Source organism: Columba livia, chromosome 14, assembly GCF_036013475.1.
Source record: "Columba livia isolate bColLiv1 breed racing homer chromosome 14, bColLiv1.pat.W.v2, whole genome shotgun sequence".
In the NCBI taxonomy this organism is placed as follows: Eukaryota; Metazoa; Chordata; class Aves; order Columbiformes; family Columbidae; genus Columba; species Columba livia.
Window position 1 is genome coordinate 11,466,651 of NC_088615.1, and position 24,034 is coordinate 11,490,684.

The 24,034-nt window shown below is 46.2% G+C and overlaps 1 protein-coding gene across 1 annotated transcript; it reads left to right on the forward strand.

Moving 5' to 3' along the window:
• The first annotated feature begins 646 nt into the window (after positions 1–646).
• LOC102093490 (solute carrier family 22 member 4) lies at positions 647–23,673 on the forward strand. Its single transcript, XM_005503650.3, has 10 exons — positions 647–1,462; positions 7,540–7,643; positions 9,031–9,185; positions 12,057–12,228; positions 13,141–13,267; positions 15,306–15,406; positions 16,382–16,596; positions 17,139–17,321; positions 19,739–19,874; positions 20,841–23,673. Exons 1-10 carry the CDS (start codon positions 1,070–1,072, stop codon positions 20,914–20,916), a joined length of 1,662 nt encoding a protein of 553 aa, XP_005503707.2. The 5' UTR covers positions 647–1,069; the 3' UTR covers positions 20,917–23,673.
• Positions 23,674–24,034: the final 361 nt, after the last annotated feature.

The window sequence follows — 24,034 nt, forward strand, 5'->3', positions numbered from 1 at the left end:
ATATTTCAAACACCATCGTGTTTCTGAGTGCCCCTTGAGATATTTCAGATGACAGTGTCGCTCAGATTTCTGAAATGGCTTTACCAGCTATCTACATATCTCTCTCCAGGCAAAGCCAAGAGTCACGTGTGAAACAGTAATAGTTAACAGATAGCGAACCGGAATATAAAAAGCTCCTCTCCTGAGGCCAGACTGCTACAGGCTCCTTCAGCAGTGTCTGCTCTGACCTTGTCTGTTGCATAAACACCATCGGGAAAAAACACTGGGCTGCAGATAATCACAGATTTTTCAGGGGCACGAACACATTTGATTTCTAAAGCTGTGTCAGTGCAAAGGAGGGGCTCATATTGCTCCTGCCTCAAGCAGTATCCTGCGTACCACGGGGTGCTTTTCCCGGCAGCCCCCCCCGCTCATGGTTTGATCGAGAGCTGTTCTAGTTTCCTATTTATTAACTATTATCGTGACTCTCGGTTTTGCCCAGCTCTTGCAGGGTGCATTGTGCAGTGATATTCGTCCGTCTTGCAGCGGCATTACAAGGAGGAACCTGATTCAGGTTCCAGAAGGGGCTGGTTTCAGGGCGCCGGAGAGGGCTCGGGGCGGTGGAACCATCGCGTTGCTCCCAATCTCACCGGACGCCGATTTCTTACCGGCAGCAGCTGCCGAGCCAGCCCATCCCAGCTGTGGGCGCAGCGGGGTCGCGCCCGGCCGCGGGTGCCGAACCGCCGATACCGGCGCAGCCCTGACCGCCTCGGCTGACAGTCAGGAGTCCCCGAGCGGCGATTTAAAATAAATCTGCTAAATATTCTCGGTGCAAAACCGGAAAATGCCTCATTGGAAAGCTCTGGAGCCGACTGCGGAGCAAACGTGAGTGCCCATGTGCCTCCGGCTCCGGGGATGCTGAGGGGCCGGCAGCATCCTCTCCTCTCCCCACCGCTCCCCGGAGCGGGGCCGCGGGCACCCGCCGGGACGCACCGCCTCCGCGGGGGGCCGGGCCGGGGCGGAGCCGCCGCGGAGCCGCCGCGCGGGCACCCGCGGTCAGCGCAGAGCCGCGGAAGACCCGCGCCGCGCCATGCGCGACTACGATGCGGCCACCGCCTTCCTGGGCGAGTGGGGCCGCTTCCAGAGGCTCGTTTTCTTCCTCCTCAGCGCCAGCATCATCCCTAACGGCTTCAACGGGATGTCGGTCGTCTTCCTGGCCGGCACCCCGGAGCACCGGTGCGCGGTGCCCCGCAGGGCCAACCTGAGCGGCGAGTGGCTGAACGCCAGCATCCCGCTGGAGCTGCGGGACGGCCAGGCGGCTCCGAGCCGCTGCCGCCGCTACAACCTGGCCGCGCTCGCCAACTTCTCGGCGCTGGGGCTGCTGCCGGGATCCGATGTGGAGCTGGGGTCGCTGGAGCAGGAGCCGTGCCTGGACGGCTGGGAGTACAGCCGCGACGTCTACCACTCCACCATCGTCACCGAGGTGCGCGGCCGCGGAGCCCCGATGCCCCGGGAGAGGCTGTGACCGGCCGGGCTTTGCCAGGGCTTTGGGGGGTCGTTGTGCCTTGCGAGGGGGGCATGAACAGGGAGCAACAACCAGCAGGTCAAGTGTCTGTGAGAAAGGATTGGATGCTGTGAAGAGAGGAGGGGGTATGTGGGGTGAACAGCCCCCGGAGGAGCCCCCAGTCCTCGTTATCTCGGTGGTGTTTTCCATTGAAACTTCAGCTTGTTTTATTTGGAGAGGGGGTTTGTGTGGAGGGGGAGGCAAAGGCTGAAAATAGAAGCCTGATCGTTTCCTTCTGTCGGCACACTGACTGTCCCAGTAAACTTTCTGTCTGATGGAATCTGACACTTGTTCCCAGTGCCACTTTGAATGGGGACATGGGTGCTTTCTGGTAAACACACAAGCAGCCCGGATGGGTCTAGAGCAGCGGTGGGCCCTTGCTGGTGCCAGCACCCTGTGCCAATGCTGCCAGCTATGCTGGTGGCTTTGGTGGCCATCAGCGTTGGTGTGAGGCAGGTGCTGTGGTTGGTGCCTGCGGTCTGTGGCGTGCCTGGCATGCTGTGGCAGGTTCCTGACAGAACCTTCCCTCAGGCTACAGCCAAGCTGTTGGCTTTGGTTTTTTTAAGGTTGTACAATGGCATCATTTGTACTGGGTGTCTTATGGGAGCATGGATGGTGACAGGTCATGTGAACACTTGTTTGGGTTTTCTGGCCATGCTCCAACAGGGGCATGCTGTCTGTCTGCTTGCACTGGTGGGGAGCTTGGTAGAGAAGGAAAACATGATTGCCCTAAAGCTGCAGAGTTACTGCTGCTCTTTTGTGTTTTGTGAGGGGGTTCAAGGAATAACAGGCTCATCCTTATACCAGCCAGTGTTTGGGTTTGGCAGCTGGTGGGCTCCACAGACATTCAGACAAGCAGTGTACCCCAGGTAGCTGAGGGACACCCCGCTCACGCACCGATGGCTCACACTCAGGGTGCATGGCGCGGAGCGGGTATGTGGCTCTTGGCTCAAGTCCCCGTGACTCAGCAGCAACATCTGCCAACAAAAACTGTTGCATGGGGCCCCGGCCAGGAAGAGTCTTGACTGAGAGGCACATGGATGTGGGTCTGTGTCCCAGGGACACAGGAGCAAGGTTTGTGCCCCAGGGATACAGGCAGGGTCTGTGCAGACATGGGCTCAGCTGCACTGAAGCGTACAGGAAGGGAGGCAAGTGGGGAACGGCTCCATGCTGGGGGAGGGCAGGACACGGGCAGGGGATGTTGCCTCCCCTTGCATGCCCAAAATGAAGCCATTGTCACCCATGGTGCCTTTGTGTGCATATCTCTTGTTGTTTGTGCTGGTGGTTGTGCTCAGCCACTGCGATCCCTTACAACACCACATCAAGGTGGGGGTGCTTGGGAAGCTCATCCTGCTCCAGGCCATGAGTGAACTCGAGCGGCAGCCTGGCTGCAGCCCACGTGCTGCACGTAGATGTGCCCAGCCATAACCCATGGGCTGGCACATGCCACATGGCAGGTGCCCAGTAGCCACAGGCAGTGCCCCAGTGCTCACTGGTAGCCACAGGCAGTGCCCCAATGCTCACTGCTGGAGGGAGGCCGGATTAACCTGGGGTGACTGTGAACTCACAGTCTGTGGTTTGGAGTTAGCAATTGCTTTGAGACAGTAAATGAAGCAAAAGGAGGAGAAATGCTGTTCCTTCTTAAAGAAGTGAACACCTTGTGTTGGCAGATGCCAAACAAGAGCCTCTGTGCCAGATTTGGGACACAGCAGGCGGGGTTTACCATGGGGCCTGGGACACAGCAGAGAGGCAACAGCACATTCTGAGATGGAAACCAAGTGCCAGGTTCCCATCTGTAAGCCAGATGGAAAAGAAAGATACTTATTTTGTTTTTAAATTGTCATGGACATTTGGAAAAAATAGCGAATTTGGTTTTAAAACAAGGAAACAGGCTCTGATGAAACCCTGAAAAGAAGCAGTTGAGTTAAATTTGAGATGATTACTTTTGTACCCAACATTTTTCTCTGTATTATGAAAGACAAGCCAAGACATGCCATCAGGAAAGCTCAGTCAAAAAACATCTTCAGTTCAAGAACTCAACTGAGGAGCAAAACTTGATGGTGCAGGATTAAGTGCTGCAGGTGTTATTTGGTTTGTGCAGTTGCATCAAATCCTGTTACTACTGGTGCTTGAAAGGAACAGGCTTGGAGATGCCAGCTCAGCACTGATGTCACTTGGTCTGCGGGGACATGCTAAACTCTGGAAACAGAGGATCCCAGACTCAGTCATCTGCTTAGTTTTAAAATTGAAATGATGTCAGAAAAGTGAATGTGTCCACAGCACAGGTGAAAAAGCAGATAAACAGGGCAGGGTGGTAAGAATGAGGCTATAAGCATAATGATGAGCATGTGGAAACGTGGGGTCAGTGTGGGGTGAGGTGTGATCCTGCAGCTATGGAGGGGCTGCAGGGTCTCGTTTTGCTTTGCAGGGCTCAGCTGGGCACCTTGACAGGTTTCCCTTGGCCCAGCCACCTCTCCCCATTTCCAGAGTAGTTCCTGTCTGCTGCAGCTCCTCTGGTTGTCCTGACATCAAATCACCATTTTTCACCTATGTAGGTGGCTGCTGCACTGGGTCAGTGCCACCTGCACTTGCATGAGGGGTTCAGCTGACCTAGAAGGTCCTGGTTTGGGGTCACCAGGGCTGCTACTCTGTCACCACCCCTTCTGCTTTCTGTCATCTGTGCTTTGAAATTAATCTACATTTTAACATATGTAGTTTTGTTTCGTTGGGGTTTTCTGTCTGAAACTTAACCTACTTCTGCTTTAATTCCAGGCAACAATGCTGAGCTCTGACCATAATTAAAGATTGAAGCACATGCGCCAGTTTTGCTCTCTGGAGTGGTGCATTAGCATACAGTTAATTCCCTTGAGCCAGGCTGTCTCCCAGCACCTTTTCCCTGTTCGCTGGGCGATCAGTGTACCTTCTCCAGCAGTTTCAGTTTTTCAGAAACCTTGTCCATCCATAACATTCCTGCTGGCAGCACCCAGCAGAACTTGCTCTTCTAGTAGCTGGGAGCTTGTGGGAAAGAGTTGGAAGGATTTGATGGCAATAAAGTGATTTAAGTGTTCTTCTTGAGGAGCTCTTATTCCTAGTGTTCAAAGCACTTGCTTGGAAGCTTATGTGAACTTTGCTTTCCAGTATGCTTTGCCAGGGACATTACAGAATTACTTATTTTCTGGTTAATGAATAATTAGTCCAGCACAGGTGGTTCGGAAGTCATCGCTATGGGTAGTTTTGCTGCAGCTGGGCTGCAACTCCGTGGTGTGCTTGGTGCTGGCTGCAATGGATGCAGGCTCTAAGGAAAAGCTCAAATAAGTTAAATTTACTTTTTTTCCAAGTACTAATTGCATGGAGTCAGCATACAGAGAACACCTTAAAGCCCTGTGTATTCACGCACTACTGAAATCTTACCCTGTCAACACGTGCTCCATCACTGTGCAGTGCCAGGGCATGAGCCCCCATCAGAGAGAGAGCCTTTGTGGAGGGGAGGCTGGTGTTTTGGGAGAAGACGAGGTCTGCCTATAGAGTAGGGCTGTACAGATCTTCTCCCAGATCCCATGTGCTGTGTGTGGTATTGGACTCAAAACAGGTGCTGTGTTTTTTTCACTCAGCAGCTTCAGGTGTGCTTGGAGTCAGATGGGTTTTGTGTGTTTCTGTTTTCTGGTTAAATACAGCAAGTTCCTGTAGCCAGCGTCCCCTCTCCAGCCAGCTGGCTGTTTACCACATCCCACACATCTTAAAGACGTGACCCTGTATAGTGAATTTTTGCTATCTGTGGGTATGTCATTAGAAAAAGTAGAGTGAACAGCTGCATAGGAGGCATTTGGCACCAAGGAAACACAAGAAGCAACTCAGTGTCATGAACAAGTTATTATTTAGCCGGATTTGTTCTGCAACCAAAGTGCCTTTGGCATGGTGGAGGCATTTTAAAAACACTGACCCTTAACCTCGAGTGACTAAAGTCTGAAGGTCTGAGAGCAGGCGCTGCACCGGCAGCCCCAGATCGGAATGCTCAGTGCCCAGATCATTAATAATAGTTTGTATCAGCTGCAAATGCTGCCACCTCATTAGTCACCAGCTTTCCCAGAGCGGGGAAAGGGAGCTGCAGGGGATGTGACAAAATGTCTCTGTACCGCAGGGACCAGGTGAGCCCAGCTGGTGCAGAACTGCCGAAACTCTTCCTTTTAGTGCTGTGTTTCCTGCTGCATTTGTGTTTTAAATATGGGGCTTGATTTCCACCAAGCTCCTTCACAGAAATGTGGGTTGTATTTGATGTGAAACAGATCCCTTCGTATATTTTTCACAATTAACATCCCTGAACATATGGGAGCCCTAGTGACCCACGTGCTCACACCCACCTTATCAAACACAGCAAAGACAGGCGCAGGTGCCAGCCCACACCTCACCACCTCTCCCTTCCCAGCAGGGACCAGAAAATCTCTTACAGAAATGGCTGCCATAGCTTTTTTCGTTATTAATCAGATTTAAGTAGTGGAGGCACGTTTCAGTCTTCAAATCTCTGTATTCCCATCTTAAAGACTGGGTGTGTTTCTCAAAGAGGCACGGGCTGCATTTTGAAGCTCAATTCATCTCTTTTTGTCCCGTAGCTGGTGCTGCTTTGCAAGCTGGGCAAAGGCACAAAAGTACCCATGGCAGCGTACCTTCATTCTGCCTGAAAATAGGCATTGATTGCATCACTTTCCTGAATTATAGTCCAGAGCAAAATCCATCAAGCCACAACACATCCCCACTGCTTTGGGGTTTATTTCTGCTCGTTCTTCTGCGGCAGAAGTGAAGCCCAGCCGACCAGCCATCAGCTATTTGCTTTGGTTTTGGCAGGACTCTCAGTGTTGTCGGGTGGCACCGGCATCTCTTTGTAATGCAAAAGTTGCTCCTTTTTGTTGCCGGCAGCTCAGTGGAGGAGCCTGGGCAGCCCAGAGCAGAGTTTTCTGCTCCACTGCCTCTGCTTGGGCTTGGCCCCTTCGTTCCCTGGGCACAGCCAGGGCAATGTCTCTGCTCTCTGATAGCATGGCTAATTATGAAAATTATGCTATACTTTGATCTGTGAGCTAATTCTCTTACCTTTGTGTTAGAATTATCTAATCTGAGACTGACAGTTTTGAAGTCAATCCATAACCGCTCCTGGCAGGCGTGTCTTGACTGAGAGGTTAGTCACCGGGACAGCAGCAAGCCGCAGCAGAAACACATTCAGCTGTAGCTTCAGTGGACAGAGGCTCATGATGCTGTTTTTGTTTTTTTAAACCCTGTCTGGGGTTATGAGCAGCTTTAGGTGGAAGTTTCCACACTGGCTCCTGTCCTAAGCCTCCAGCCAGAGCTGGGTCTGGTCGCAAGGCTGAGCGATGGGCAGTGAGTCAGCCATGCAGCTTGTGATGATGGGAAGGCTTCTGTAAATGTATGAGCATGGGAAAAGAGATTTTATTCTGTGCATCTTGTTGTGTATTTCTTGTTGAACCCAGAAATTGGAGAAACAACAGTTTTTGTGATGGCAGGGGTCAGGTAAACTGGAAACCATCCCTAGCCAGGGATGGGGCCGTCTCCTGCCCATCACCATCACTCTGTTTTTGTGGTGAGAAGCATCTCAGGCCATGGGGAGGCAGGTCCTGGGTATTGGGAGGGCCTGATGGGCATGTGGTGCGGAGCTTGTGCTGGAAATGAGGCTGCACACACCGACTGCCCATGGGGCTGGCATTGCTGGCTGCTCACCCACTTCCGAGGTGATGGGGTCCCATCAGATGGCTGCTGGTGTTTCAGCCTGATGGGACTTGAGGCAACGACTTTCCCTTTTTTTTGTGCTTTAATCAGGACATGCTGGTAGCGACCTTTGCTGTGGAAACAGCGCTGGTGCCAGCGATGGGTGGAAATGCAGGTGTGGGGAAATGAAATTAAATGCTGTGGAAATGTGTGTGTCTGCAGCCAATAACCCCCTGGGTGAGGCTCGATGTGGCTGCGTCTGAGCATGGGCCCTTCTCTTGCAGTGGAACCTGGTGTGCGAGAACGACTGGAAAGCACCGCTGACCACCTCCCTGTTCTTCGTGGGGGTCCTCATTGGCTCCTTCATCTCGGGGCAGCTCTCGGACAGGTAATGCCGCTGCTCCCGGTCTGCTCGTGGGCAGAGCTGGGCTGAGCTGCTGCCATGGCTGCTGCATTTGTAAGGGACTTAAAAGTCCAGTCCTCTGAGTTTTGATTAAAGTTAGGTAACTGGCCTGGGGTCTTCAAAAATCCCACCCTCGGTCTACCCCAGGTGCAGGATTACTGCCTTTTGGGTGCTTCACAAGATCAAGAGGTGGTCTCTGCAAGGAGCCAGTGTGGCTGCTTTGCAGATTGATGTGGCGGTTTTCACTTTGTGACCACGCTCATTTCTGTATCTGGCCTTTTTAGTAGTTCAAGAAATGTTCTTTGTCACACGTTAACAGTCAGTCCATTCTTAGAGCTGCAGGACAGAAACATCCTTTGAATGGAAGCTCTGCATTGAAGAGTTGGTTTGCTGGCAATAAAACAAGCATATCCAAGAGGAAGAAAAAAAAGATAACCTGTAAATGGATAGCAATCAACATAGCCTCTAAGTAGATGTGAAATAGGAAAAAAATCATTACAGGCATTTGATAATTATCTCAGCACTATTGAAGTTTTGGCCTTGCAAGTGTTGAATGCAGAATATCTGTTCTTTCTGCTTCAAAGAGCCCTGAGCCTTTTTTCCATATTGTTATGGTGGGGTCTCTGATACTGCTTTGGCTGCTCCCTGTTAGTGGGGAATTCATAAGGGCAGCAGTGCTGGGTTTAGCAGAGGGGTTTCAAAACTCAACGGGAGCCTTAATCCTAAAGCCTCTAGCATTAAATTCCATGTGATCTGAATCTAATCTCCCAACTCCTGCCCTGGGTGCAGAAGTCAGTCAGTGTTACTGTTTGAAAAGGAGATGAGATAATAACTAAATCTTGCTGGTGCAAACCCCTGCATGTGCTCGCTCTTACATTTCCATAAGAAAATGCTACAGACTTCGCATGCAGACAAGTGGGTGAGAGAAAGAGTGCAATATGTATGGCAGCTCAGAGAGACTGACACTAGCTGATAGAACTATTTAGCAGATTCAAAGCATAACGGTGTTGCAATGTATAGATGCCAGTAGACTAAATGTCATCATTTCCCAACTTTTGGCTGTGTGGCTTGCAATATTCAGGTTTCTCTTCTATCCTGTTGTCTAGTCTCTCTAGTTCCTTTCTAGTGCCTCTCTGAAGTTTCTGCTCTTAATTTTTCTTCTTGGTTTAATTTCTGCATCTTGGAAATTGTACCTTTTTTTTAGTGCATATGAAAATGAGAAACAAAATTCTTTAAAATTAATGAAACTTCATTTTGTTCTGAGCTGTATCTCTTGAGGTTCCATATTTGTGTTCCCTCATGTTCTTCTATATAGCCCTGCTCCATAAATAAATACTGTTTCAATGATGATCTCCTTTATCTTTTGTGAAAGGTTTGGCAGGAAGAACATCCTTTTTTTGACGATGGCGGTGCAGACTGGCTTCAGCTTCCTGCAGATCTTCTCTACCAGCTGGGAGATGTTCACAGTGCTCTTTCTCATAGTGGGGATGGGACAGATCTCTAACTACGTGGTGGCTTTCATACTGGGTATGAATATGTCTGCATTAGATTAAATGCTCAATTAATGTACTGTTTTTTTGGTTTTGGTTTGAGGTTTTTTTTTTTTTTTTTTTTTTTTTTGTTTGTTTGTTTGTTTGTTTCCTCTGAACTTGCATCATTTAGTTAGTAGCAAATCCTCACTGGTACAATTCCTCATTTAGGCTAGTATGATTTCTTTCTTTTGCTCTTGGATGCGTCGAGCCTATACTTCCTACAGGTTAGAGAAAAAGATCAGAGCAGGAAACCTCTAAATAAGCATCAATTTCCCTCCTTTTTGGAGAAGGTGTTCCAGGAAGCATTCACGGTTTGTTAGCAGAAAAAGCAGGTCTGAGATAGAGAAGGCATTTGGGTCCTCCCTGGCTCTCTGTGCCTTTGCAGAGTGGTTGGTACATACCCAGCTGCAAACCCTTGGAGCAAACCAGCATTTCCAGGCACAGTGGGAAGATGGGAGCAGAGGAGCCAGGTGGGTGTTAGAGACCCCATTAGCCATAAAGTCACTGGTCTTGGTGCTGAGGCTAGTGATGAAGTCCCTGATTTTATTGGGCAAGGTTTGTTTTGTTTTCTGTGGGGAGCATAGAAAGAAAGAGCCAGTGGCTGTGGGGAGGCTGCATGGCCACAGTCACTGCCCAGGGACGCTGTGGGGAAAGGGGGACTCCCAACTTTTCAGGTTTTTCAGGAAAGGCAACTGCACTGGTGAGTTACTGGGGTGATGGATGCAGCCTCAGGGAGGAGCTGGGATTTGCAAGAGCTGTCTTTAAAAGAGGGATGTATACTTCTCTGTCAGCTTTTAAACCAATAGTGTCAAATTTAAAACTTGTAGATTGGAATGTGAGCTAGTCTAAATTAAAACCATATACTAGTAGTTAATGCTGTTCTTTCCAACCCCATGAGGCTTTAATGGGGAAAAAACAGAGCAGAAGAGCACGATATGAAATCAGTGTTATGGAAGGGATATGGTGTTGTGTCCCCAGGCAGCCGTGAGTCACCACTGCGAGGATTAAATAGGTCAGACTGTCACGGGGGAGATCCCTTGCCATTGCCATCGCCACTGCTCCCTCCATCCTGGGGGTTAACTCTTGAGTGGAGCTGATGAATCCGGAGCAAACACCTGAGGGAGGAAGGCTGGGAGGTGCAGGGCTTGGCTGAAAATCCTCTTGTAGGCAGGTGAAATTTGTGTTGCACGAGTCCCTCTAAAGGGGGTGTGGGATCTGATCGGGCAGAGACGTAGCTCCACGGCTGGCCCAGGAACACAGGCAGTGCTGGATGCAGGTCGGCATGATGCCTTGGTGCGCGGCATGTCCTTTCATCCCAAAGCACTCGTGTCAGTCTGCCAGCCCCAGAAGCGCTCAGCGATGACCTGCACCTTAAATCCCAGACGGGTCAAGTGGGGGAGCAGGCTGTGTCTCAGCCAAGTGCGTTGGGAAGGCTCCTGATAGTCTGCTGGTCATTCCCCGTGCCTGCCCGTATCTGTCTCAGACAATGCATTAATCAAAGCAAACAGAAGTCGCTCCTTCATCTAAAGGTTCCTGATGATCCCTGATAATTTCTGTACTGGGTGAGTCCATATGGTGGTGCAGTGACCACTCTGTCACTGACAGCTCTTCCCTGCCATCCCACAAACCACTGGGAAGGACAGAAGCAGATTTTCCAGGCAGGGAAAGGGACCAGGGAGGAGTGAAGCTCCTTCAGTTCCTCACAGCTCTTTCAGTTCACCCAATAGTTTGGCTGGAGTTAGTGTATGTAGTAGTGGAGCTCAGTAGTTTGGAAATGAGGCTAATGGAGATAACTGAAATCCTCTCTGCTCAGTCCTTCCCATGAGGACAGGATGTGATGAGCTGTTTCATGCAGCTGGAAGGAATGGGACTCACTACTGTGGAGAAGTTCTGCAGTGCCAAGCAATGTTTAGGCTGTTAACATACATTCAAGTTCCTGCCAATCAGCTGAGCTGCTTTAGCTGTGTGGGTGCACATTCCTGGGCTGACACAGAGGACGAAAAATGTGACATAGACTCTTTCACTCCAAGCTCAGCCCGTTTGCAAGCACGCAGTAGCTGACCAGTGGTCTCAGTCTTGTCCCCATGGTACCACAGCAGCTTCATGCTTTTGCGTCTGCCTTTGGTGCTCCATCAACAGCACTGGGATCCCTTCACCTCCATGTCCTTGGAGCACACCACAGAGGGTTCATGTTTTGCTGTGTGGTTCCACATGGTAGCCTTCATTTTCTCTTCAAAACTCATGTAAACTCCTGGCAGATGTGAAACACGTAAAGTCCACTGTCAGCTGTTTCTCTTTAGTTTTGCCAGCCTTTGCAATAGAGAAGAACTCACTGAACAGCAGGTCTCTAAACCCTCTGCTAGATCTGTGAGCAAATACTGATTGGTAATTACCTGTTTTCCCTGAAAATAAGACAGGGTCTTATATTAACTTTTGCTCCAAAATGTTTTACTTTTTTACATGTATGCCTGGACACTATTTAAATTGACTTTTTTATGAACTGTAACTAGGGCTTATTTTTGAGGTAGGGCTTATTTTTGGGGAAACAGGGTAAGTTTAGTATTGAAAATGGTTTTGTATCAGACTCTGCCAGGCTGCTGGTGCTGCTCTCATGTGTGCTCCAATGGCAGCTCCAGGGGAGATGCGCAACAAGCATCTGGAGGAACCTCCCACCAGATTAATAGCACTGTGATAATCATAATCTCTTGGACCATTTCTCCTTGACAGTGTCCCTTTAAGTATTATAAGAGAAACCACTCTTTTCTAAGATTGTTTAGCTTATTTTTTTGTGAATGCAGTAAAGTATTTAGTCATGATTTAATAGAAAGAGTTAAAATGCTAATCCAACCTCCCTTGTTTTAAACAGGAACAGAAATTCTTGGCAAATCAGTTCGTATTATATTCTCTACATTAGGAGTTTGCATATTTTTTGCAATTGGCTACATGTTGCTGCCACTGTTTGCTTACTTCATCAGAGACTGGCAGATGCTGCTGCTGGCGCTCACCATCCCGGGGCTGTTCTGCATCCCGCTCTGGTGGTGAGTGTCCCCATGCCACAAGGCCACGCTCCCTATGTCCCCTCCCTTCCGGGTACTGGGTAATGACAAGGTGTTGGGGTGTCTCATTTCCTCATTTCTCCTCTTTTTTTTTCCCCTGTTTGCCATGTAAGGAGGCTTTACTTTGAGGTGGGAGTTGGGGGGATTTTTTGTTTGGTTTTTCTTTGCCAGTTTTAAGTCGCATTAACTACCTGCGGAGCCTCACTGGTGCTGGCTGTGTGCTTGAAGCCACTTTTTCATCAGCTTTGCAGAGCAGCTTGGGAATTCTGTGTTTGAATCCTAACTCTGGACACTGTTAACCACCTTGAGATTTACCCCTATAGTACTAGGTGGTGATTCATTCTAACTTTGCTTCTTTCTTTTATTTTTTAATAAGATGAGAGGAAACAGCCTCAAGTTTCACCAGGGGAGGTTTAGGTTAGATATTAGGACAAATTTATTCCCAGAAAGGGTTGTCAGGCATTGGAACAGGCTGCCCAGGGCAGTGGTGGAGTCACCATCCCTGGAGGGATTGCACAGACGCAGAGATGAGGTTCTGAGGGACATGGGTTAGTGACAGTGACAGTTAATGGTTGGACTTAATGATCTTGAGGGTCTTTTCCGACCAAAATTATTTTATGATTCTATTCCTTGAAATACAACCACCCAGGACAAGGGCCCAATTGTGTATCTACTTCAGCATGAGAATAAAAACATCTAATATATTTGAATTCTCCCACTGATCCCAGTGGGACAAATCCATGCATTACATTGCTCACATGCTTCTGTGCTGACTGTCTTCTTCTGCAAGCAATCTGTGAGATGAGAGCGTAACTCATAAAAATGATACATGTGTTTTTAATAACTTCTTACTTTGTGAAAACGTTGAGTCATTTATTCTGAAACTGATTGCAGGATCATTCCTGAATCCCCACGGTGGCTGATCTCCCAGGGAAGATATAAGGAGGCAGAAGTTATTATCCGAAAGGCTGCAAAATTAAATGGTGTTCCAGCCCCAGCCGTGCTTTTTGACACCACGGAGGTATGTTTCCTATGTTCTGGTATTTTACCTCGGTGGCAGTTTCCCCTTTGGCCCGTTGACTTGTTGGGAAATGCCAGCAGAGAAATGTTTTGGACCAGCAGCTCTTAGAGGCTGGCAGTAATTGGTGGTGCGAGGTAGGTGCTGGGTTAGCAAGTTCAAAATGAGAAGCCAGAGGGGTTTTTTATTTGTTTGTTTGTTTGTTTGTTTGTTTTTACAGTAGAATTCTCTTCCTCAGTGGTGGTTGTTGTGGTTTTCAGAGCAAGGGTGACCCAGATTGCTTCATCCTTTGTGCCCTGAGAAGACCAGAGGAAGACATGTTTATCCCCATTTCAGATTGGTGTGGTTTTAGCAGTTTGCAGTTTAACATCAGCCCTTTCAGTGGGCTGTGCTGGGGACCCTCAATTGTCACCCACACATGCAGGGGCTGCATGGAGGGACTCCTGTGGTTGCACAAACCAGCTAAATCACCCGAGTGCTACATGGGCACTTGAAAAGCGTGATGATAGCAAAGGCAGTGAAGAACATTAAGCTTTTCTTCAGGCCTGGTTTGTTTGTTTTTTCTTGTATATCATATTTATCAGTTAAAAGGAGAATGCCTAGAACAAACCTAGCACCGCAGCAAGCTGGGAGCAGCACGGCTGGTCCTTGTGCTCATCACCCCGTCATGTGGCTTTTCCCTCTCCAGAGCTCCTGCTGGAGAGGCTCAGACATTTTTCTTATGCAAAGAAACCAGCAACACTTCCAGCAATAACCACGTGTTTGTATGTCAGATCTTGCTTCGCTTCATTATACTGGCACCTGCAGTTTATGTCTCCTGGTAGAGCAGAAAACAAAGCACCGTGTGGTCTTCTGCAGTATCTGCAGGAGAGAGCTGTTGCGTGCTGCACCTCCTGTGGCAGGATCCAGGTCTTGAACATCATGCTTACATTCTGGCTGATCTGCTGAAGATCTCTTTTCCAAGTGTGTGTTCCAGTGTAAATTCAAGTACATGTTCCAGCTGTGAGAAGCTCATCCTACAGAAACCATAGAAAAGCACTTCCTTTACTTCACAGCAAGAGTTCAGTCGTCTTTCATACTGGATGTGACTTTTTCAGGCTCCAGCACGAGTTTTCATCACTCCTGTGTATTTTTGAGACCAAGCAGCAGCTCAGCTGTCCTTTACTTCATGAGAATCTTGTGTGCGAAAGCATCTGTCCACAAAAGCCGGAGGATGATGTTTGTACTTTAAGTTCTTGATTGAAGTAGGAAGATATTCCTTGGAATGTTAGACACAGATTCCTCAGAAACCATCCTCTCTTCCTAGGATGGGAAATCTCCTGGGCAGCCCCACAGGGACTGACAGGGTGGCTCCTTCTTTGGGCTTGAGGGAAAGCCTGGATGTGAGCAGCAGCTTCAGCCCAGACAGGGCTCACCAGGCTGGCAGAAGGGCACCCTCATGCCACCCTCATGCCAACCATGTCCCAGCTTTGAGCCTCAAACTGGACCCTTGGTCTCTGATCTGATGTGGTGGATGCTCCCATGACACTTCCTGGCTCCCACATAAACCCTGGCACCTGTCCCCGTCCCCATCTCCAGCAGGGTGCCAACCAGCAGGCAGAAAACTGGGAGACTTTTTTGCATTTCTTTCACGCTGTTTGTGAAGGTTGAACAGAAGAGACTTGAGTGGACAGTGCACAGAAAAATGCCTTTAGCAATGAGGTTACTCATGAAAGTACTGTGTTAGCTTGTTAAGATGTGTTAGATCATTAAGGATGTGTTAATGTTTTTTCCTTGTCAGCCAATACTTCTTTTTAATCAGTCGGCATGGTGTTGTGTCTCAGTGCCACCTTATTTTTAACCAAAAAATGGAAACTACTGTGGAGTACAGCTGGGTGCAGAGACGAGCTCTACCTCCGGGCTGCAGAAGTAGTCATGGGCTGGCCAGTCATCCCCCGATAGAGTCATAACTTCGTAACTGCCCAACTTGTGGGTGTGCAGAGGTTGTTTTGCTCTTAGGTGTGTGGGAATTTTTTTGGTTTTGTTTTCCTTTTTCCTTCAGATGCAGGATTCGAAGCCTCAGCAGCAGCAGAAGGCTATCCTTCTGGACCTATTTCGAACCCGAAACATTGCAACTATTACTATTATGTCAATACTTATTTGGTAAGGAAATGTGTATTCCTAAAGTATCCAGACAATAGAACAATTTCTAATTCGAGGGCACATACCACAGGTTTAGTTAACAAGTCTCAGGCTCGGAGCTTGTCTGTACATGGTCCATGGTGGGTAAATGGCCCTCAGTGTCCTTGCACCCTCGACGCATTAACACACAAGAGTGTGGAGGCAGTAGCCTTGACTCAGACGTAAAATAGGAAACTATACATAACAGCTTGTGTATTTTAAATTCTGTTGCCTTTTTTTTTTTTTTCTTTTTAAATGAAGCTCCCATGTCTATAATCTCTATTTGAAGAGAAATGTTCTTGAAGCAGAGGCAGCAACTCAGTAACATAGCAAGAACTAGACCCATGGCCAGTGATTTTGTTCTGTTTCTCTACAGTGCCCATCTCGCAGCCACGAGGAATGAGGACCCAATAATACCATTCAGACAAAACAGCACACTTTTCTGTACCTATTTCCCCCTTCAGAAAGGAACTGGCACACTTGGCATGCCATAGTAATAGAGTTTTGAGATTTGAAACCCAAACATCCAGCTCTCTCGTGAAGATTACATTAGATGTAATGGAACTGCTGAGGGTGGGAGGAGATGCTGTCACTGGAGTTTGCTACAAGAAGGAACGTAATTGGCATGGGAAGTTTTCAGGAGTTATTTCATTGTGTCAATGAGTCCATTGCAGTGAAAAGCCTTTGTGAACAACTTCCACAAAGCTTTTTACTTGGTGTAGTGTATGCAGGAAGGGCAGAGAAATCAGAGGTCTCTTCAAGCTGCTGTGTATATGATCACTGGAAGGGATGACAGAATTAGAAAGGTGGGGTTTCCACTGAGATTGTTTTTTTTAAGCCACGATGCCTGTGGCAGTGCGTTGCCACATCCTGTTTTTGTAACGACATCTGAAGCAACACTGGAAGCATTCAGAGCCTGGTGTTTCTGGAATCATTTGGTTTTATTGCTTTTCTCAGGTTTTTCATGTCAGTTGGTTACTTTGGCCTGTCCCTCAGCACTCCAAACTGGCATGGCAATGCCTACATCAACTGTTTCCTGGCGGCTGTTATTGAGGTTCCAGCCTATGTCATCGCCTGGCTTCTCCTCCGCTCCCTCCCTCGGCGCTACTCCTTATCTGGCACCTTGGTTTTAGGGGGAGGTGTTATCCTCTTCATTCAGCTCGTGCCTGCAGGTACGAGGTTCAATTTGTGAAAATGTCAGAAATATTGCACGGTGCTATCTGATAGTTCTGTAAAATTACTGGAAACCATGATCAAATTTAGAATTTGAGGTTAAGTTTATGATGATCACTTGCAGCCGTGATTTCTTTTTTAAGCCATCATTTATTGTGTCAAATTACTAAGCTTTTTATAGTCCAGGGGAACCAGCTTGTAAAATGAGAGCCAAAAGTGTACTGTGATTTATCTGGTTGTGTGTAGAGGCTAAAAGAGCCTCTAAGTCTTCCAGATTTCACTGTGGGTAAATCGCCACAGTTTTTTTGCGAAAAAGACATGGATTTAAGTTTGTGCTTTGTTGCTGTGTAATCCAGGATTTTGTTCCATTTCAATAATGCTGTTTTACTGGGGAAGAACCAAAATCTGAAACGTACAAAATAACCTGAGCATCTACGTTAGGCTCAGCGGGAAGTTTGGAGCCAAGTCATCTGAAGATGGGGCTAGTACATTGTCTAATTAAAAAAATTTATTCACCTTGATTTTATTTTTTCTCCTCCAGATTTTTATGTCCTGTCTATTGGTCTAGTGATGCTTGGAAAATTTGGCATAACAGCTGCCTTTTCAATGCTTTATGTCTACAACGTGGAGCTATACCCAACGCTAGTGCGAAATATGGCAGTTGGAGCTACTTCCATGGCTTCCAGGCTGGGCAGCATCCTTGCTCCTTACTTTGTTTACCTGGGTGAGACACCTTGCATTTCTTGCCTTTTGCTGCACAACTGCTCAGAGAAGTTATTGGAGCTTCTAGAGCACAGGCTCAGCTTTAGGTCCTTTCATTTTTGTCCCACCTCTCACCTTGTGCCTGAGTTCACGGCCGTACACTGCAGGAATTAAACAGAGCTCCTTGGGTTTTGCAGAAGAATCAGGCACTTTTTTTCCTTTATTGAGGCTGGAGTGGGTCTGAGCTGGTCCAAGGCACTTCTGGTGTTTATAAACTGTGCAAACAGAGTGGCTGGGCTTAGAACTGGTCACATTTTGGCAATGGATGTTACCCCTGGGGCACCAGATAGTTTCCCAAGAGAGTGTGACAAGAAATGATCTTGCAAGTAAAGGAAATGCAGTGGTAGGTTCATTGCCTTGTGCTCTTCCTGCATGTCCCGAGATGGGTACGTCAGGAGCAGATAAACCAGAAGGGAATCCAAACATCCCCCAAATCTGTGCTTTCCAGAGCAATCGATGGGAAATATGCAGACTAAGCAGCACAAGAGGGTGTTTAATTGTGACCTTCATTAAGTGATTTCTTTTTTTTTTTTTTGCCATTACTAACCCAGGCACCTCAGCACTCATTTTGGTTTTGATTATTGTTCATACCTTGGTCTCTAAGCAGAGTTACTGATTTCCTCAGAGGCCTTTTTTTATTTTGATAATCATTACCGTCACATTCTGAATGCTGCACAAATATTAATTGTTATTTGTTTGGGTTTTTTTTTTAATATGATCCTCTTGTTGCAGATACAAAAGGGTAACAGAGATAAGGGGATTAAAGATGGAAATATCTGTGAATATTGTCTGGCTGCTTAATACGTGGTGCTCAATATCCTGTTTCTTTCGCTCACACATTTGTTTCCTTCTACTACCACTGGACCCAATGCAGCTCTGCTCTGTGCCTGAAGAGTTTTGCTTCTTGCTGAAACCTTCAATATGAACTGAGCGTGACTTTGCCAGCTCTGGCAGAACGCTGCTGGAGTGCTGCTGAGGGGTTGGTGCTGGTTCACTATGCCAGGAAAGGGGAGAGACTATCTGCAGCTCGCCTGTGTTGTCTCACCTCTACATTCCAGTGTGGCTATAACACACTGTACTAAAAATAATGAAAATACATTATCTTTATTTCATACTTGTTCAGCACAAATGTAAAGTAAAAGAGACAGCAGGAGTGTGATGCTCCCTAGTCTCCATTGCAGCACAAGTACCAGTAACAGAGAGATGTAGAAAGGATGAAGTTTTTAGTGTTTTGGTTTTTTGCTTGGCTGGGTTTTTTTTTGTTTGTTTTGTTTCTTTCTTTATTTTTTTCCTCCCAGGTTTCCATAGGCTCAGCCTTTAAAAAATCTTGTTCCGGTCATCAGAATAGTTTCCTAAACTTTAGGAGGTTTTAGGAGAAACTTGCCAGCTGCTGATATTTGTTACAGCTAAATTAGGACCTTGCAGTTCGTCCTACTTGTGCACACAGAAGAGATCAAATCACAAAGTTTGGCTCTATGTGAAATACCCATGGGCCTTCACTGTAATCCTAGTTTATTCCATATGCTATAAAGCATACTGTTCTATCCCAGCTAAAAAATAAAGCTGTGAGGTCCAGTTTAGGACTTTCGCTCCCTTAGATAGTTTAACTCCTAGCTTTTTGCCTTTACCGAAAGACCTTTCAATTGCTGTGCTAATGTGACTCACAGATCTTGCATCCTGCCCAAACACTTGTGCAATGGCTTCAGGCTACCAGCAGGGGCTGCTGCCTTCTAGTCCAAAATAATATTCCGAGTATTCCAAGGTCAGAGCCTCTCATCTGCCACAGGAGGCCTGGTGCTTCTGCCCCTTGCAATAAAGAAGGTATTTTAGGATTCCCCCATTAATGGCCCATTAGTCTGAAGCTGACCTGTTCAGCTGCCATCAGTCTCTTCTTTTGTACAAGACCGGTAGGATGCACAACCCCAGGCAGGTGGTGAGTGCTTGGTTGCTTATGAGTACTTTTATTCCCTCAGATTGAATTATTTACCTGAGGATTTGGTTCCAGATGGCAGTGTAGTACTGAGAACTCCAGAAGTGACCCCAGCAGAGCTGTTACATTGCAAAGATGTTGGCTACCCCCATTGAAAATGTACAGGAAACCTATTAGCTGTTACACAAACATAGGGGATGGCATGAAACTGATGGTAGGTGGTGACTACACCAGAGCATATGTTGTAGTTTTAAAACTGAAAAAATCCTTCATTTACTAGCAGATACCAGATGTAATTCAGTTTTGGATTCACCTTTGATATTTGCAAAGATTCAAGCTAATTATTCTAAATTAATTATGCATTACTGTAATGTCTGTAGTATAAATTTTACACGAGTTTGTTGACTGTGGACATATCAATGCTGTTGTGATGTCCTGTGTTCTGCCAGGTGCCTATGACAGATTCCTACCCTATATCCTGATGGGAAGCCTGACTGTACTGATTGGGATCCTTATCCTGTTTCTCCCGGAGAGCTACGGCAACCCCCTGCCTGAGACCTTCGAGCAGATGCTGAAGGTGAAATGGTAAGGCAGCTCTCATCTGTCCCGTGCTTCACATTAATTCAGGACCACTTTCTACGTAGACCTTTTTCACCATGTTTCATCAGACCCACTGCAAAACATCAAAGCTTTCAAAGTGCCCTTTAGATTATTTTATTGGGTCGTTAATTTGATGGCCGTTGACGTTATGCAGTTTCTCCAGAGTCTCTGAACCTGAGAGCTGATTGCTTGAAAGCCAGGACTTGCAGATCAAGGATGGCCTTTACATCACCTTGAGGCTGTAACTTCATATCTCCCAACACTTCCCATCCTTTTATATCATTCGCTCTCCTTAACTCTTCATTTAAACTATCTGTTTAGTAGGATGACATTATAGTGTGGGAGCAGTGGAGATGGCCAGTGTTTGCCAGTTACCATAATGGGAAGAAAATTCTTGGGAGCAGCAGAGAAAAACTGAATTAGCCCAAGTGCAGCTTCACAGCTCCCATCCAGCTTAGTGAGAACTTGTTCCGGAACAGAATCTGCCCTTATAAGCAATAATAGCTTGAAAAAAATCCCCAGTCGTATAAGGAGCTGTCATTATGCTTCCAGAATTAGAACAATTCCAGGGCCAGAATGCTCAAGTAGCGTATGCTGCTCTTTGTCACAATTACGGATGTCTCATATGTTTGACTTACAGCTTTTCAGCTTTGTGGTTGATGAACTATAGCTAGAAATCCTAGAGTCAAACCAGATTACCTTTATGGGCTTGTATAAACAGACTGAAGTAACTGAATTACAATCACTGAATTATGTTCAAGTTCCAAGTGTTGTTTGCTGCACTGCTTCTGCCTTCTGGAAAGGCAGACTTGACAGAGCACTTGGGGTTTTCCTAATATTTATATTAGTGGTGTAACGTGTGTTTTTTAGCAGTGCTAATGAGGAGGAGGAAGTGTCTGATAACACCCTGTAAAATGTTCTCTAGCTTCTAAGTCTTCTACTTGTTTTCAGTTTCAGAAACGGCCAACAAACCACTGACATTAGGAATTCAAAGGAGAGTCCTAAAATTCTGGTAACACCTTTGTGAAGAAAGACACACACTCTCAGAGGGGCCTAAAGAAGAACAAGATCTTCTCAAAATGCATTTTCTGCCAGAGGAAAACAAACAAAACCCAACAGTCAGTGCAACTGCACCATAGTGATTATCCCCTGTGCTACTGTACCCAAATACCGAGTTTACTGAGCAGATGCTGTCTGGTAGGACTCTTAGTCTGTGATGCAGTGTCCTGATACCTGGGATGTGAGAGCAGATACAGATTTGTCCCTGTTGAGAAATGGGGGCCTACCTGTGCTAAGCCTGATCTGAGGAATAAGCTAGAAATTAGCCTTAGGAATAGTAGCAACAATTACTCCAGTCGGTCAGATATTCAGTGAAAGCTGCTTAAAGGAAAAAAAAAAAGCTAGCAAACATAACACTGGTGTTTTTCTTGCTGTACATGTTTACTGGATGAAGGGGAGCTGGGCATCTGTCTTTGAAAAATCTCAGTCCGTTCTCTTAAAAGGAAGATTCTGGCCTCCTTTGAAATCTGTGACCAAAGCCTGGTAGACTAAGTGGGATCTGAATTTAATTGTACCAAAGCAGACACAGACTTCGCTGCAAGGACGTGTTTTTTAAACAAGATATCGGCTTATCCTTTGATGTTGCTTGTTTGTCTCAGGACCTGGGATCCACTTGTCTCTGCTGATGCTTTTTCATAAAGCCTGAGCCCACTGAAATCCTTGGGCTTCATGAATGTTCAATGTCTTTGGGGCTGGGGGGAAATCTCCAAAACAGAGTAAGGACTGTGGCTTGCTGACCTTCTGATGGGCCGTGCCTGCTTTCCAAAGAAACATGGGCTTTAGTGAGTCAATGATCGTGTCAAAACATGCCGTGCAGCTTTGGCTTTCAGGTTTTTCATGGTATGTTGGCATAAGCAGTTTTTTAGATCTTTTGTGGGGTTTTTTTTCCAAAGCATTTCATTTCTCCTTTGGATATATACCACATTGTTCTGTACCTTTAGAGAAAGATCACTGCCGTTTCAAAAGCCTCTGCAAAACCTTTGTACCATTTACAAATTTAAAGGGCATTGGATGCTTGCGAAAAGCTACCGTTCTGTACTGGAGATGTCCACCTGCAGCTGTTAAAAATGCAAAAGGACTAATTCGGGACCACAGTTTTTCAAAACAAAATGCCAACAAAACTGGTATTTTGTTTTTCAAATCCTACAGGTTATACATGCATTAAAAAAACAAAACAAAATATTCAGGAAATCTAGATCGGATGAAAACGAATGTAGAGCTCAGAGTTGTGCTACTACTGTTTTATGGACACTACATGGTTTGAAAAAAGTATAATAACTTTTATTTTTCTATTTATTAGCTATGCATGCACTTCTTAGCCACAAAATCTGTCAGACCTTGTAGACTGATTTTTATCTGCTGTGAATAACAGCCAACAAAAGCACAATGTCCAATCTTCAATGTGAGAGTTCTTAGCAAGTAGTTCCATGCTGGCACTAGGCACAGGGATGAGGCTCTCCCTCTAAGTTCAAGCACAAATATGAAGCTTTGTAACATTTAAATGCAAGGAACTTGTGCAATTATTTCAAGCTGCTCTTTGGGATGTGGAAATACTATTTACCTTCGACTTAATTTTCTGCAGTTTTGCTTTTGCCATAAATGTAGTGTGGCATGAGGAAAACATTATCCTGTGACTCTGGGTGTTCTCATCCCTTCTCAAGCTGGATTTTCTCTAAGAACAGCAGTATTTAATCTTGGTTTTACTTATTAAAAAGTTAATCTGTAGAATAGCTGTTTAGACATAAATAAATTTCTCAACAAAGCCTTTTTATCAGTGTAGGGCAGGTTTGAGGACTTGGTTAAATATGGGTGGCCATATTTTTATGAAGATTTTTATATTAAGTAAGTTGAAACTTATTTTATGTGATTGTAGGCCTGGGTATTTCTAAAAGGTAAATATTTTTGTACTCTTGAACTTTGTAGTATCTTAAAACCTAGTTTTCCATTTTTAAGGGTTGTGGGGTTTCTTTTTAAATATCTTGTTTTAATCAGTCTCATTTTTCTTACTTATACCATTGATCTCAAGCTGGTGCCCCATTTTAGTACTTTTAATGGCAGATTTAAACCAAAATCTTTCACAAGAGTGGAATGCCTTTCTGAAAAGTATGTGATGATGTTAAAGGGCCTGATGGGGTCTGAGCATAGTAAAAACAGGAAAAGGAGATTGCTTCAGCTGATGAAGCATTTGCAAGGAGAATTTCTGTCCTCTGCCAGTATCTTTCCCAGGCTCACAGGGGGATGTCTGAAGAAACCCAAACAGCAATAGTCTGTGGAAGAATCAAACAGGAATGGATCTGAGTGCCAGTGTCTGTAGAGTTACTATTTGAAGAAAATAACACTAGCTTAGTAGCTATTGGCAGAAATTAAAAGCATTGCTAGTGAGCTATTTAAGGCTCTCACAGCAACCATCAGTGAGTTTTCTGTGTCAGATGCCTGGTGGGGGCCACGTGTGCAGCTGGGGATGCCTGGAAGGCTCTGACCTGGGGATGGGAGGGAAGCACAGCCTGGATCACTCCCACTGTGCCACCTCAATCACCTTCCCTTGGGTCTCTCTGTGCAACCTTTGATCCCCAGTTGGTCTATTTGACCTGCTAAAGCATATACGAAACTGTAGTAACCATCACTCGTTAACTTCTGTCTTCATTGTAATAAAAATGTGCACTAGCATTGTGTGACCTGCTTCCCATGTGGTCTGTAATTGAAGAATAAAATCTCCTAACTTTGATGCTTTGTGCAAAGACGTTTAAAGAAGTGATTTACAATGTATTTAGCATGGATAAAGTGTGAAAATAAAATCCTAAAATAAGCTCTTCCACAAATAAGATGATACAGAAAAGTCAGCAAAAAGACTCCTTAACACTGTTTTGAAAGTGTTAAAAAGCCAACACTTGGATTGCAGCACCCCAGTTCCTCTAATTGAGGGTGTGGGTAACTTACACTTCTTGGTATTGGTATTATACATACCAATTTCATACTCATTTGTTTCTACTGCTTAGTTCATGCATTAAACATACATTATTTATATAATCCCACCCTTTGCCAGAAGTCCATCTCTGGTATTCAAGGATCTTCGCTGGGGGTCTCTG